General features: G+C 38.9%; 1 protein-coding gene across 16 annotated transcripts in view; it reads right to left on the bottom strand.

Annotated features, from left to right (window-relative positions):
• Nucleotides 1–15,688, bottom strand: part of TTC3 (tetratricopeptide repeat domain 3) — a 130,789-nt gene that overhangs the window by 88,429 nt on the left and 26,672 nt on the right. For all 16 annotated transcript variants that reach the window (XM_063659743.1, XM_063659733.1, XM_063659739.1 and 13 more), the window contains one exon: nucleotides 6,898–6,952. Coding sequence is in view for 13 of the 16 variants with exons in the window: in XM_063659733.1 (XP_063515803.1) it covers nucleotides 6,898–6,952 (55 nt within the window). In the remaining 3 variants the exon portion in view is untranslated. The remainder of the gene's footprint in view (nucleotides 1–6,897; nucleotides 6,953–15,688) is intronic.

Here is a 15,688-nt window from a genome sequence, read left to right as displayed (position 1 = left end):
CATCGTCTTTCCTACACCTGGAAATGGAGAAGTTTTTAGAGCTGGATGGAACCATTGGCCTGTGCCGTGGTTTTCCTATACCTCCGAAGAGTGCAGACAGATGGGGGATGTGCTCAGGCTAGATCGTCCATCCAGCCGTCTCCCCTTCACTCAGCTTTTCATTGTTATCTCTAAGTGCAGCTCCTGGCTTTAAGAAACCAAAAACCAGGGATTTACATTTAATTCCAATGATAAGGGTTTTTTGCTACAGAACCAAAATCTTTGCTGGCCCATTTACATATTCTGGAAATCTTCTATATTAAGTATAAACTTTTTAATCTACAAAGCTAACAGTACCAAAACCTGAAGCTAACTGAACCAACCCTGCTTCTAGCTCCTCCCAAACCAAATTCCCATTTTAGGCACACTACTACTGGCAAGGTGATTTACTAGTGAAAGAGGCTAGAGGCTAGAAACTGGCCTAATATCACACTTACGTAAGAGGCAAACCAAAGAACCCTGATTTTTATGACACCTGGTCCAAAGCTCTTTCCTCTTCACTACACATTTTGCAAAGAACACTGTGATTCAGTGAAAATCTCAGGGAAATTATAAAAATTAAACAACCCTTTTAAGAAGGATCAGCTTTTCACTACAAGAAGCCAGAAACAATTACGTGGGTATATGTTTATGCAGGTTTACCATAAGTAATCCTGCTCTGGGGTACCGTGTGGCTCTAAAGGTTCTGGAGTTTTTTTAGACAGACTATTTGGGCTTAGCTCAGACTCCAATTCATATGGCATTTCATTAACCTCTGTCTTGCTGAAAGGGTATAGGCCATGCTTCCTGACACCTAAGGTGTAAGAAGACAAAGGGATCTCTCAGATAGGCTACAAGGTCAAATCCTATCCCCTAAGCATTTACGGACTTCAAAGTTTAAATAACTGCATTAAAAAACCCACAGCTGGCATAAGAAATAATGCTAGATCATAAGCCAAACCTACTAAATTTGCAGAGAACTTTTATTTCTTTCTCTTTTCTCCATACTTTTCTCACCTTTTATTGGATCCTTTTCCCTGAACCCTATAAAACATAATGTAACTCCTGTTAGTTGAGAAAAGAGTTAATTCAGACCTCCCTGCTGAAGTTGTTTCAATGAAGCTTAAATTAAAGGTATCTCAGAGTTTCTGAAACCCAATTACAATAAAAAGGTCTTTTCACCATCTCATTCTCTATCACATATGTGGAAATTCCCTATTGCTCATCTCTCTAGTCTCCCCTCACTTAGGAGGCCACCATGTTCCCACTTCTCACAGTAACAGCAGGATTGTCAGTTCTAGTGCTCCACCCCAACAATGGAGGGCAGGGTGGAAGTGTGGCTGTGACACAGGAGACTGGCCAATTGAAATGCACTACTTTCTAGGTCAAAGCAATAAATCCACAGGTGGGCACATGACCCAATCGGAATCAGTCTGAGGCATCCCTAAGGTCTACTGTACACACACTGAGAGAGGTTCTCCTTTCCCTAGAATTAACAGCTACTCATGACATCAGTTTGCAGATCCACTACATGGTAAAAGTCTTTTTAAAAATAAAGCCAAGAGAGCCTACACTCTAACTTCCACTTCTGACCAAAATGGAGTAATAAGGACTTGATTTTTCCCTCCTACCTAAAACAAAGACAAAAGAGATGAAACCACAGCTTGCAAGACACTGAAAACAAGGCAACAAAAGAGAGTATGAAAAACATATACAGTAAGCCCTGTGATTGCTCCTGCTTACTGATAAGAATGTCTCTAAGCCAGAGCATGGGAAGAGAAAACCTAGGCAGAGACTGGCAGCCTCTCTCAGTTAAGCAGACAGAGGCGGGAGTACAGGGGACCAAGGCAGCTGAGTTCACAGAGCAGAGGACCAGAGAAGAGAAAGCTGCACACAGGGAGAACTCCAGAGGGACCGCTTGAGTCTTCAGCTAAGTACTGATCAGCACATCCCTGGGGGAAAACGGTCCACAGCCAGGGAAAAAACAACCTGAAAGGCTGACAGGGAACAAGAGCCGTAACTGAAACAAATCAGTAATAATTCCTGTTCCTATCAACAAGAGTGAAAAACACCATAATTCATGGGGTGAATTCTCTACTTCAAGTAGAGTACTCAGAAAAGTTTTGCTTCAGTAGCAGCGGAAAAATTAGCCCTAGATTAAATGCCACTATAGTTCCACCTAAAAAAATCTTAAAACCTTGAAGAATTAAAATTGTTTCTAAGTAACTTTACCACATCCCAAAACAAAGATCAAGAATATTTAAAGAAAAAGAAGAATATCCAGCACCAAACACGGTAAAATTCACAATATCTGGCATCCATCTACAATTACCAGGTATGCAAAGAAGGAAAATATTACCTATAATGAACAGCAAAATAAACCAACTGAAAACAACCCACAAATGACACAGATTAGTAAACAAGGACATTGAAATACTTATTATAACTATCCCCTATGTGTTCAAGAGGTTAAAGGAAAGATGGAATATGTTAAAGACATGAAATATGCAAGAAAGACCCAAATTTAACCTCTAGAGATGAAAACTATAGCATTTAAGATGAAAAGTACATTGGATGGAAATAAAGGCAGATAAAACACTGCAGAAGAAAAGATGGGTGAGCTTGAAGACATAACAAGAGAATCCATGTAAAAATCAAACAGAGAGAGAGGGAAGCTAGAAAAAAGACTAAACATGAAGCTGACAAACAGGGAGGCAAAGTTGAGAAAATGAAAGAAAAATGTGTACAAATCTGGATCCAACGATTCCTGAAGCTAACCCCTAGACTTTTCAGTTACATGAGCCAATTAATTCCCTTTTCTACTTAAGTCAAATCTGAGTTCAGTTTCTGTCATTCACAACAAAAGTCCTAATGTGCCCCTCAAAATTTAAATGTTCTTGAGGACATTTCTGAGGTTATTAGTTTGTATCTTATATGATATAGATCAAAACACAATGCTCACAGACATGCACAAACATATCTGTTGAGGCTAATAAAAATTCTCACTCTTCAGGACAAATGACTCATTCTTTGTAAACCCTGAAAGTAAGTCTAGAGACAGGTGGCACTGTACTAATCTTCCCCATTAAGAAGAAGGGAAAAAATGTCCCACCCTCACATAGAAATCTACAGAATACATTCCTCTAACACACTTACATCTTAGAGGCATGACTCCATAGACTCAGGCTCATAATTAATTCTAAAGTAAGGCAATCTTATACAAGTAAATATACCCTGTATGATCTACTTTTGCTTCTGAAGTTTATCCTTCAATAAGCATTCTTTTCTGGTATTAAAAAAAAAAGAAAAATAACCTAGTCATGTAGTTATCAAATTTTTAAAATACTTACTAGTGGTTATATGTTTTTATCTATACAAATATTTCTGCAATCATATGACACATCACCAATACAAGGCAACAAAAGAGAGTATCCCCTGAGAGGGGATGTTTGGACATCACCAAACTTTCCAATTAAAAAAAAAAAAAAGTGAATATTTTGTTTATGAAACTAAGCCAGGAACGAGTATTCTCCACAAAGTTCTCAAAATAATTGCTAAAGTTTTTTTCTTTTTTCTTTTTTTTTTTTTGAAGTGGCTCAATCATAGCTCACTGCAGCCTCAACTTCCTGGACTCAGGTGATTATCCCACCTTAGCCTCCCAAGTAGCTGAGACTATAGGCATATGCCACTATGCCCAACTAATTTTTTGTATTTTTTGTAAAGATGTGGTTTTGCCATGTTTCCCAGGCTGGTCTTGAACTCAAGGGATCTGCCCGTCCTGCCCTCCCAAAGTGCTGGGATTACAGGAGTGAGCGCCAGGTCTTCAAAAAGTTTTAATAACTGTTTTTCTTAATTGATAATATATCAAAATAGCAGGAAGTATTTCTGGAAAACCAGTATCACGGTTTGGGTTTCAGTATTTGGAATTGTACCATTCATTCATTCTACAAATATTGATATAGCACGTGTCAAATGCCAGGTTCAAGGATCAGCAAAGATTTTGTTTCAAGCAAAAGAATGACTCATAATGAAAATACCAACAAACTGGTCACCCTTAAACAGAACCACTATCCAGTGCTGGATTCGAAATCCAGTTTTGTCTTTTATTTGCAACAACACCTTGCAAAAATCACTCTACCTCTCTGGGACTCAATTTCTTCATGTGTAAGATAAGGCATTTAAAAATGATTCTAAAATCTGGATGCAGAAGTCCACCTGGGGAATTTTACAATCTCAACACTCCTAAATACATTCCTAGGCCACCTGAATCACAATTTGGGGGAAAAGCGAAGAAATCTGTCTTTTAAACAAGGTCTCCAGGCTGACTTTTCCCTTTTACTTTATACCTTGCTATATTCTATTTTTCTTTTTAATCATGTGATATTTATAATATAAAGGAAAGTTCATTTTAAAAAATTAAACAAAATAAACTCCTACAATTAATCTAATGAAGGCTATCCGCAGAGCAGTAATGGAAGTATCAAATTAGATTAAATTCTCTAAGGCCTTAAAATTCTGATTCTACTTGCACTAGCTTTTTTTAAATTATGTAAAACCAGGAATGAAGTATGAAATACATGTGCTTTTCTATATCTTATTTAAAGTTCCACTTAAAAAAACAATTTATTTACTTTTATTTTTTATTTTTTTTTAGATGGAGTTTTGCTCTGTCACCCAGGCTGGAATGCAGTGATGTGATCTCAGCTCACTGTAACCTCCACCTCCTGGGTTCAAGTGATTCTCCTGCCTCAGCCTCCTGAGTAGCTAGAAATACAGGAATTCACCACAACATCCAGTTAATTTTTTTGTATTTTTTTGTAGAGACGGGGTTTCACATGTTGGCCAGGCTGGTCTCAGAACTCCTGACCTCAAGTGATCCACCCACCTCGGCCTCCTGAAGTGCTAGGATTACAGGTGTGAGCCATCATGCCTGGCATCTAAAGCTTCACTTAAAAAAAAAATGGAGATTTTTATAATTTAGGAAAATACAGAGACTAATACACAGATACTCAGAATTAACTGTTAACATTTTGTTATATTTGCTTCCGATTTTTAAATGAAATAAATAAAACTATTTCTGATGATACAGATACGGCTGAAATCTCCTTTGTACCCTCTCCAATCTCCTTTCCCTCTCTTACTGCCCAGAAGCAAACACTATCAGGAACTCGATAGATATTTTTCCAGCCTACGTTTTACTGACTTTTTCATTTAACACTTTTTAAAATCCATAAATGTTGATAAGCCAGCTAATTCAACTGCAATCTACTATTTGATTCATTCAATCACTGAGTCAACAATTATTTACTAATGAGTGCCTGCTAAGTGTCAGGCAGCTTGTCAGACAGTCTGGATTCAAGAGTGAAGTGAACCAAACACCAGTAAAATCTTTCCTTGTGGAGCTCATATTATACTGGAAGACACACAATAGCCACTATAACTCAAACAGTAGATATAATATATTCAATAATGGTAAGTCCTAAGAAGAAAAAAGTAAAGCAGGGAAAGAAGATAAGAAATGCGTAGGAAGTGAGGTGTTTGGCATTTTAGTAACGTGGCCAAGGAATTTTCACTGACAAGAGTCCTTTCAATATCGACTGAAAGGAAACAAGGGGGCTGGACAACGCTCCGGGGAAAAGCATTCTAGGCAGAGGGAAGGGCAAGTACAAAGTGGAAGTGGGCCTGGCATGTGTGAGGAACAGTGAGGATGCCAAGAGGCCAACATAAAGTGAACCAGAGACAGAGCAGGAGGAGTGAGGTTGGAGAAACAACAAGTGTTCAAGATGGGGACAGATCACACAGGTCAGAGTAACAACTTTGATCAAGTGAAAATACCACATTTATCTGCTGCTTTATCAATAGACATGTAGGTATTTGCAGTTGTATGCCATTAAAACAATGCTGCAATGACCAACCTTGTATATCAAACCATGTGCACATTTGCAAGAAATTTTCTAGAGTACACACACTCAGAATCAAGTAACTGTGGAGTCTGTCTATCATAGTGCTCCCTGAGTTGGTTGTAAGCAATCACACTCCTACTAGTTTACTGGGGCTTCCTGTTACTACACATACCCACCAACGCAGGACTATCAGCCTCTTTAATTTCTGCCAATCTGAAGGACTCAAACAATATGACACTGTAATATTTACTCACATAGTGGATTCTGTGTGGAGGCCCTCTAGTCTGCACTATTGGTTTCATTTTTTTATCTGTGTACCAAATCCCTACAATTTTAATTACTAGGAAATGGAAATACTTTCTTATTTCTATTGGCCATTCAGGATTACTCTTCTGTGAAATGCTTACTTGTTCTACTGGCCCATTTTCTACGGGGTTTCTTATTTACTTTAGGAATTATGTGCATATTCCAGCTATAAATCCTACCAGTTATGTATGTGGCAAATTATCTCCTCTCAAACTACTATTTCATCTATGATGTCTTTTGACATACACAAGTTTTTAAGTTTGATATAGCCAAATATATCAAGATGGTTGTCTTCACTGCTGAATTGTGCACTGTGTGTTAGGAAATCTTTTCCTGCCTCCTATAAAGACAGCCTTCTATAGTTCCTCCTCAGTTTTAAGTCATTCTTCACATTCAGGCACACCCACCCAGAATACGCAGAGATGACCTCTCAATCACTAAGGCATCCTGAAGACTCAAGATGCCCATAGGCCGCCTGTCCTCACACACAGCCTGTCAGTGCTGTGGCTGGGTCCCCACGCTGATCATGGATCTGATGACTCTCCTTTCACATTCTGGAGCTCTACGTAATTTCATATAGCATTTTTATGAACAAACACACCCTATAAACAGATTTTTCACAATGTTGTATGGCATTATTTGCTCAATGTAAAATATACAAGAAACCTACCTTTGGCCAAGTGTTCTTCAGAATAGTGGCTCTCTTTCCATCACCGAGTGCATTTCTAAAAAGAAAAACAAGTATTTAAAAATTTTCACTCTTTTATAGTAAAAGTATTATATCTTGAACATGTGTACTTTGTGAATTTTCCATGTATATTATCTAGTCAAAAGATAATTTTAATTAAAAAAAAATCCATATAATATATGTCCATTATAGGAAATTTGGAAAATACAGAAAAATAAAACAAAGGGAAAAAGTCACCCAGAGTTACAATCACAACTACCCAGGAATAACTACTTTTAATATTTCTGAAGTATTTCTTGCGCATATCGACATCGTACCTATGCACAGCATTCTTGCATTCTTTTTTTTTTTTTTTTTTTTTGAGACGGTGTCTCTGTCACCCAGGCTGGAGTGCAGTGGCGTGATCTTGGCTCATTGCAACCTCTGCCTCCCGGGTTCAAGTGATTTTCCTGCCTCAGCATCCTGAGTAGCTGGGATTACAGGCGCATGCCAGCACACCCGGCTAATTTTTTGAATTTTTAGTAGGGATGGGGTTTCACTGTGTTAGCCACGATGGTCTCGATCTCCTGACCTTGTGATCCACCCGCCTTGGCCTCCCAAAGTGCTGGGATTACAGGTGTGAGCCACCACGCCCAGCCTATAACATTCTCATTTGTATGTTTTTCTGTACTATTTCTGCATGTCAGTAAGACTTTCCAAATGTATCACTACCAGGTCTTTCACACAACATCAGTTAAGCTACACTGAACACAGCATGGAAGCTAGACCATAAGACCCGGGTTAGGTCTAATTTAATCACTAATTTTCTTGGGGCTATTAGGGAGTTACTAACATCTCTGGGCCCATTTTTCTCATCTGTAAAATGTGAATAATTCTGTTCTATCTGTTCTGAGGTAAATATTAAATTAGATACTACATTATTAAATGTACTTTCATAACCTATCAAGTACTAACAGATCCATACCACAGTCTATCAGCTTCCTGGCTTCCTTATCTTCAATGACTTCCACTTCTAGCCCAACTCAGCCACCCATCACTGCACCCCTGGAACTCAGGGTGTTCAAACTCAAAACTGTTCAAACTTCAAACTGTTCAATCACTAATTCAGGTATCCAACTCTCACTATAACCTTGCTTATCCCATTTAATTTGTTCAACTGTTCCTATCTCCTCAGGGTACCCAACTCACTGACTTATCCACCTTCTTTTTTCAACATAAATTAATATTTGCTGGTTCATCATTTCACGTTCATATTTATGCTAATTCATCACTCTTAAAGAGATTACAAGGAAGAACAAAACTAAATAACTTATACTACCAAATATCTATACCCACTAAAAGGTTACGTACCAAAAAAAAACACAAAAAAACCAACTAGATAAGGATAGACAACCTGACCAACAAAATAAAGAAACTAGAAATGGATTCTTACACATAATCACCTGATTCATGACAAAGGTGATACTGCAGTACATGGAGAAAATATGCTCTTTTAATAAATGGTGCTGGGCCATTGGACATCCATATGAATCTTTTCTCTTTTCTTTTTTTTGAAACAAGCTCTCACTCTGTCACCCAGACTGGAGTGCAGTGCCAGTCCCTCTCACTACAGCCTTGACATCACAGGCTCAAGCACTCCTCCCACCTCAGCCTCCTGAGTAGCTGTGAATATAGGCATGTGCCATCATGCCTAGCTAATTTCTGGCTAATTTTTGAATTTTTTGTAGAGACACGGTCCCACTATGTTGCCCAGGATGGTCTCAAACTCCTGGGCTTAAGCAATTCTCCTGCCTTGTCCTCCCAAAGTGCTGGGAATACAGGCGTGAGCCACCGCACCTGGCCCATATGAATCTTGAACACTACCTCACACTAAATACAAACATCAGGTCCAGATGGACTACAGATCTGTATATCAAAGTTGAACAATCAAACCTTTAGACGAAACATAGAAAATCTGGTGACCTTTGAATGGGTAAAGACGATAAACGGAACACAAAAAGAGCTTATCATAGAGGAAAAAACTGATAAACTGTACTACATTAAAATTAGTAACTTGTTTGTGAAAAGAAAACATCAACAGTGAAAAGGCAAGCCACTGAGTGTGAGAAGATATTTGCAATACATATATCTGACCAATGACTCATATTCAGAATACAAAAGGAAAAACTCCTAAAAATGAATAAGGCATTCTACTCAAGAGAAAAAAATAGCAAAAGACTTAAACAGGCACTTCACAAAAGAGAATATCCAAATGGTCAATAACCTTATGAAAATCTGAAACATCCTTAATCAATTTATGAAAATGCAAATTATAATCACAGTGGTATACCACTATTCACCCACCAGAATGTCTAAAATAAAAGATGAAAAATAGTAAGTGTTGGTGAGGGCACAGAACTGAAACTCTCATATGCTGCTGTAAGAGTACAAAATGATACACTCACACAGGAAAGCTAAATGCATATAAGCATACCCTCTGGACCAACAATTCCACTCCTTGATTATACACTCAACAGAAATGAATACATATGTTCACAACAATACTACCTGTAAAAGTCAAATACGAGAAGCTACCCAAATGCCCATCAACAATAGAATGGATAAAATGTGGTATATTCACGCGATAGATGAACACTTTACAACTACATGCAACAATATGGATCTCAAAAATGATGCCGAAAACCAAACATAAAAGAACACATGGTATATTATTTCATTACATTGCAGTAAAACAGGCAAAATTAACCACTGGAAGCCAGAATGGTAGTTATCCTGGGAGAGGAGATGGGTCATGACTAGGGGGAAGGTCATGACTAAGAGGAACTTCCGGGGTACTGGGGTTGTGATCTGCGTGCTGGTTACAGTTGTTTGACTTCTGAAAATTCCATCTACACTTAACACTTGTGTACTTTTCAGCATGTGTATTAAGATTTTTTTAAAGGACATAAGACAAAGTTGTCCTTCTTCTGCTGAAGATGTCTGAATTACAGCAGCCATCCTACATTCTGAGGGGACAGCCTGAGGACAAAGTCACACACACTGAGGCTGGAAAAATCTAAGTCTCTGATGACATTGTTGAGCCACTGAATATACAACCCTAGCGCCACCTTCTTCTGGAACTCTTGAATAAGGTAAGTTTTCTTTACCATTTAAAGAGACTCACACTGGGTCTCTCTCCCCAAATACCTTTAAAAGCTGCCTATGCTAGCTGTCTCCATTACCTTGAATTTCTCAACCCCATCTAATTGGCATCTGTTCCAAGCTTCCCAACTGACAGCTTTCCCTATGGTTACTGAATGATGTCCATGTTGCCAAATCTAAGTTCCACTGTAACTGGCTTCTCAGTAGCCAACAGACACTGCTGACCATTCTTTTACTTACTTCTATGACACCACACTTAGTCTTCATTGAACCTCTCTGGTCACCTTTTAATACTCTCCTGGGCAGGCTCATCCTTCTCCAATTGGCCATATGTGTTCAAGGCTCAATCCTGATTCCTCTCCTAGTCGCCGCCGAGGTTCTCTCTAGGCCAGTGGGTCTCAACCTTGACTGCACATTAGTACCATCTGGGGAGCTCCTAGAAGCCCAATGCCCAGGCTTTACTCTAGATTAATTGAATCAGAATCTCTGGGGTGGGTGGTATTTGTCAAAGTTCAGTGATTCCAAAGTGCAGTCCAGGTTGAGAAAAACTTCTGTAAGCAATCTCACCCACATCTACAACTTCAAATCATGGAGGCTAACTATTCCAAACGTGTTTCCCGTCCAAACCCTCCCTTGAGTTCCAGACCCATATAACTCACTACCTATACAACATTGCAATTTGGATGCTTCAAAGGCACTTCTTGTTTTTTTCTTTTTTTCTTTTTTTTTTTGAGACGGAGTTTTGCTCTTGTCGCCCAGGGTGGAGTGCAATGGCGCAATTTTGGCTCACTGCAACCTCCGCCTCTCAGGTTCAAGCTATTCTCCTGCCTCAGCCTCTCGAGTAACTGAGATTAGAGGCACCCCCCACCACACCCAGCTAATTTTTGTAGTTGTAGTAGAGACAGGGTTTCACCATGTTAGCCAGGCTGGTCTCGAACTCCTGACCTCTGGTGATCCTCCCACCTCGGCCTCCCAAAGTGCTGGGATTACAGGCGCGAGTCACCATGCCTGGCCTTCAAAGGCACTTCGATTCAGTGTCCGAGAGTGAAGTCCAGTTCTACCTCCTAGAAATTTATTCCTCTTCCAGCAATCCCAATGTGAGTGAGTAGGCCCATAATCCATGATGCTGCGTAAGGCAGAAACGTCAGAACAGTTCCAACCACCTTCACTCTCACGTTCCAACACCAACCACGAGCAACTTCTGTCAACTTCACCTCTAAACTCTTGAATCCTTCCACTTTTCCATTTCCACTGTCAATATTCTGCTGGAAGCCATCATCTCTGGCCTGGGCTACTGCAACAGCCTCCTAACCTACATCCACACTACATCCCCTTCAGATCCATTTTCACTATGCTCAAATTTTTTTTTAAGTACTAATCATGCTCTCTCTCCTCAGTTTAAAATCCTTTACTTTCTTATTGCTCTTAAAGGCCAAAAGCCTTAACGCAGCCTACAAGGCCCTCCTTGGCTTAGCCTATGACCATACCACCCTCTCCTCTGTATTCAGGCCATCTAGCAACTATCAGTTCCACAAGTGCAACAAATTCCTTGCCACTACAGGCCCTCACAATGCCAGCCCACTGTCTGAAACACAGAGGCTATCTTTGCTCATTTCTGACATTATCCATCAACAGAACCCCAATATTTGTTGAATCAATGCTGAACGTTACTTATTATAATATATAGCACTACAAACAGCATTGTTATAACAGCATATATTATAAATATCACAATATTAGTATATGAATGCAATTAATACTAATAAAATTTCACATTTACTGGCACATGACCACATCCTACAACTAAGGCAAAGTGGGCATAGTCAATTACATGATGCTATTGCTTATCCAGACCACTGCAGCCCAGGGTCTAAATAATCAGGTTTGACTTTTGGTAGCAGCAATTCCCTGCGCAAGAGACGTATGAAAATGGGACAAGACTCGAGATGCAAATGGTTATTTACTCTTGAAGATTGTGTGACACGGTGAGAGTATTAAACAGAGTAAGAAACAGAGTTCTAGTCCAGGTGCTCCAACTTATTGCTCTTACATGGGGAAGTGATTTATTTCTCCAGCCCCTCCCCATTACTGCATATAAAATATGCTACATTCTGCCCTAAAAGATGATGTTTGTAAAGAACACTTATTCCCTCTCCCCTAGTTTCCATGCGGATTTGCTAATTATTCCTGAACTCTTTCCTCTCCCCACCCTTGGCTAACATCCCCAGATGATGAATAATAATTTATCTAATGGTGAGGGAGGGACACTAATCATATGTGGCTTCACCTCTTCTTTTTCTCACTCTTTGGAATCCTTTTATTTTTTTAGACACAGTCTCGCTCTATCGCCCAGGCTGGAGTGCAGTGGCGCAGTCTCAGCTCACTGAAACCTCTGCCTCCTGGGTTCAAGCGATTCTCTTGCCTCAGCCTCCTGAGTAGCTGGGATTACAGGCATGCACCACCATGCCCACCTAATTTTTGTATTTTTAGTACAGACAGGGTTTCACCATGTTGGCCAGGATGGTCTCAAACTCCTGACCTCAAGTGATCCATCCGCCTCAGCCTCTCAAAGTGCTGGGATTACAGGCGTGAGCCACTGCACTCAGTCTTACTCTTTGGAATCTAAAACACCAGATTCTCTTTTCTCCCAGGCTTAAAGTTCCCAAGAGCCCAGTTCTGTCTGACTCTAGGTGAATTATTAGGTTGGTGCAAAAGTAACTAGGGATTTTGCCATTACTTCTAAAAACCACATTTACTTTTGCACCAACCTAATAGTAACCAGCCCCTTGACTAACAGACTTAAGGCCTGTTCTCCAATTGCATCAGTAATAAAGGCAATATTTGATCACCATTTGCCTGTCTTTTCCATCCATCTTTTAACTGATTCTGGACTTGGAAGGGAAAGGAGATGCTATTTATTGACTCTCTCAAACCATACCATAAAAAGTATGCAAGAATTTTGCAAGCCATATAAGGGATATTGCTTTTTTCCTCAATTATAATTATTTTCAGGATGTGACCAGATCAATAAAGAAATAACAAGTATTCCCCAAATTTCTAGATCTTCCAACTAAGGAACTAAAGCAAGATTCAGGTATAATGGTCAGTCACTGACAAATATGCAGTGAGTAATAACCATGGACTGAATAAATATACATTTTAAATAAAAAGTTAGTGTAATTAAAATGATATATGTTCTTTCATTCAACTGAGTAAAATAAATTTATCAGAAATGTGTCCTACAGATATATTTGAACTTGAGTGTAAAACATAAGTAAAAAGATAATCATTGCATAGGTATATATAATCTTTAAAATGGAAATAATCTACATACTAATAAATCTATAATTTAACATTGTAAATAAAATTATATACTAATATAAAGTGTATATATATATATACCATATACTAATATAATAGAAACTAATGGATTACATGGGCAATTCATTCAGTAAAACACTGCGCAGCCATGAAGAACAAAGGTAGGTCTCCAAAACAAGCTCCAAGACTTAAATACAAAAAAAGCAAGATGTACAACAGTGTATGTAGTATGTTCCTACCCATTTAAAGAAAAAGACATATACATTACATTAAACCAAATAAAACTGCCTACATTCTGACTTACAAAAATGGCAATTTCATTTGGTTCAACATAAGTGCTTGTATAGGCATAAAATATTATGGGAATACACAAGGATCTGAAAAGATGAATCAGAGGATGGGTCAGAGCTGGGCAAGTGTACCTTTTCCTACTCTGTTGCTTACCATGTGCATTTGTTACTGTTTCTTTAAAAAGGGGGTATACCCCAAAGAAAACTGAAAAAAGTAAATGTTTTCTTCAAAAGCAAATTCAGTGACTTCTAAGTAAAAATAAAGAGACCACACCAGAAGGCAGAGTGAGGAATAACTCACCAAACCAACACACACACACAGGAATTTGTGAAATTCTCACAGAAACATACGGTGCTTTATATCTCTAGTCTTCGAGAAATTTAGGGGGCAATAAAAGCAACAAGAGAGGAGTTAGTTAAAGTCTATCTGTCTGCTACCAATCACAGCTGGGATCTGATGGAACGCAGTTATCATGTGATGGGTAAATACTTAAATGAATACCAACAGTTCAAGTAAACACCAAGTTTAAAAATACATGAGTTTCCAAAGCAATTCAAAAACGATTCAAGCTAAGCATTCCCTTTCTCCAATTAACATTTGCCCTTACACAGTTCATCACATCCCACCGAAGAATCTGAATTTTCCATGAGTCCCACAAGAATGAATTGAACAGTAAGTGAGCAAAGCCTAATCATGTACATTACATAAGCTGTTGGAACTGCAGAAGGTACAGATATGACTGATTCCTTTTTCTAGATTCTTGACTAAATTGAAAAGTTCTGATTACTATAATTACAACGATCACTCTCAAATGCCCTATAGTTACCAACTCATATTTGAAAAGTACACTTTGAGAAGGAGCAGAATAAAATGGACATCTCATCTTCTAAGCCAGGTGTCCTGGGATAAACACAATCCTCAATATGAAGATTTGAAGGGGAGAGGCTGCGGCAGGAGTGGGGGCGCAGGAGGCAGTGCAGTTCCCCAACCCCTGCCTCACTCCAACCCCATCTCCTGCGTTTTCCAAGCGCAACATTCGCAGGCCTGGGGGGGTTTTGAAAGGCTCTTGGCCTAACTTATATTCACCCAAAAGTGGTTGGATTTACAAACTGCATGACTATTTTGGCATTAAAATCATCACTGCCACTGCCACCATGTTTGAATGAAGCATCTGTTTCCCCATATATACCTCACCTCAGGCTTCCCCACTTACACTTCAAGCTTCTGCAACTGGCCTTACAGTACTTATATTTCTCTTTTCAAGATCATTGTTCACTATTTTATCCTTGATGTTTAGTGGTCACTGTTTCTGTTCTTTTTCTGTTCCTTTTATCATGTGCATTTTAATTACATTCTGTTTTACTTTTTATCAAATATTTCAAGTATACATAAAAGTACAGAGAACAACATTAACAAAATGAACATCCATGTACCAATGGCATACCACCTTAGCAAGAAATTAACATTTTGCCATATACTTCAGCTCTTTTTGTAGTAGTTTGTTACAGTTGACATCCACTGTGTACCATCCCTCCCAACTCCAATCCCTTTTCCCTCCTTCTCTCCCCAGCCACTCTCCGGGTGTTTAACATGCCCATGCATTTTTAAACATTGTTAATACACAGTCTGTATATATGCATATTGTTTTGCATGTTTTTAAACATTAATAAATGGCATCACAGTGTACAAATCATTCTGCAACTTGCTTTTTCACTCAACATTGCGTTCATTTTAACTGCCATATAGAATTCCATTGTATGAATATACCATATTTATCCATTCCCCTATTGATGGCCATTTAGGTCGTTTCCATTTCTTTACTCTTACAAACAATGCTATCATGAAGGCGTGTACATATCTTCTTGGGTACACATTCGAGAATTCAGAGGATATGAGCCTAGAAGCGGGTTGCAGAGTATGCACATCTTCACCTCGTCAAATTGCTCTCCAAAGTGATTGTACCAATTTACACTTTCTCCAGCTGAATATGAGAGTCTCCTTTGTTCCACATCCTCTCAAA

This window comes from Pongo pygmaeus, chromosome 22 (genome assembly GCF_028885625.2).
Source record: "Pongo pygmaeus isolate AG05252 chromosome 22, NHGRI_mPonPyg2-v2.0_pri, whole genome shotgun sequence".
Lineage (NCBI taxonomy): Eukaryota > Metazoa > Chordata > Mammalia > Primates > Hominidae > Pongo > Pongo pygmaeus.
The sequence above is the reverse complement of the archived record's forward strand: the minus strand, read 5'-3'. Positions and strand labels throughout refer to the sequence as shown.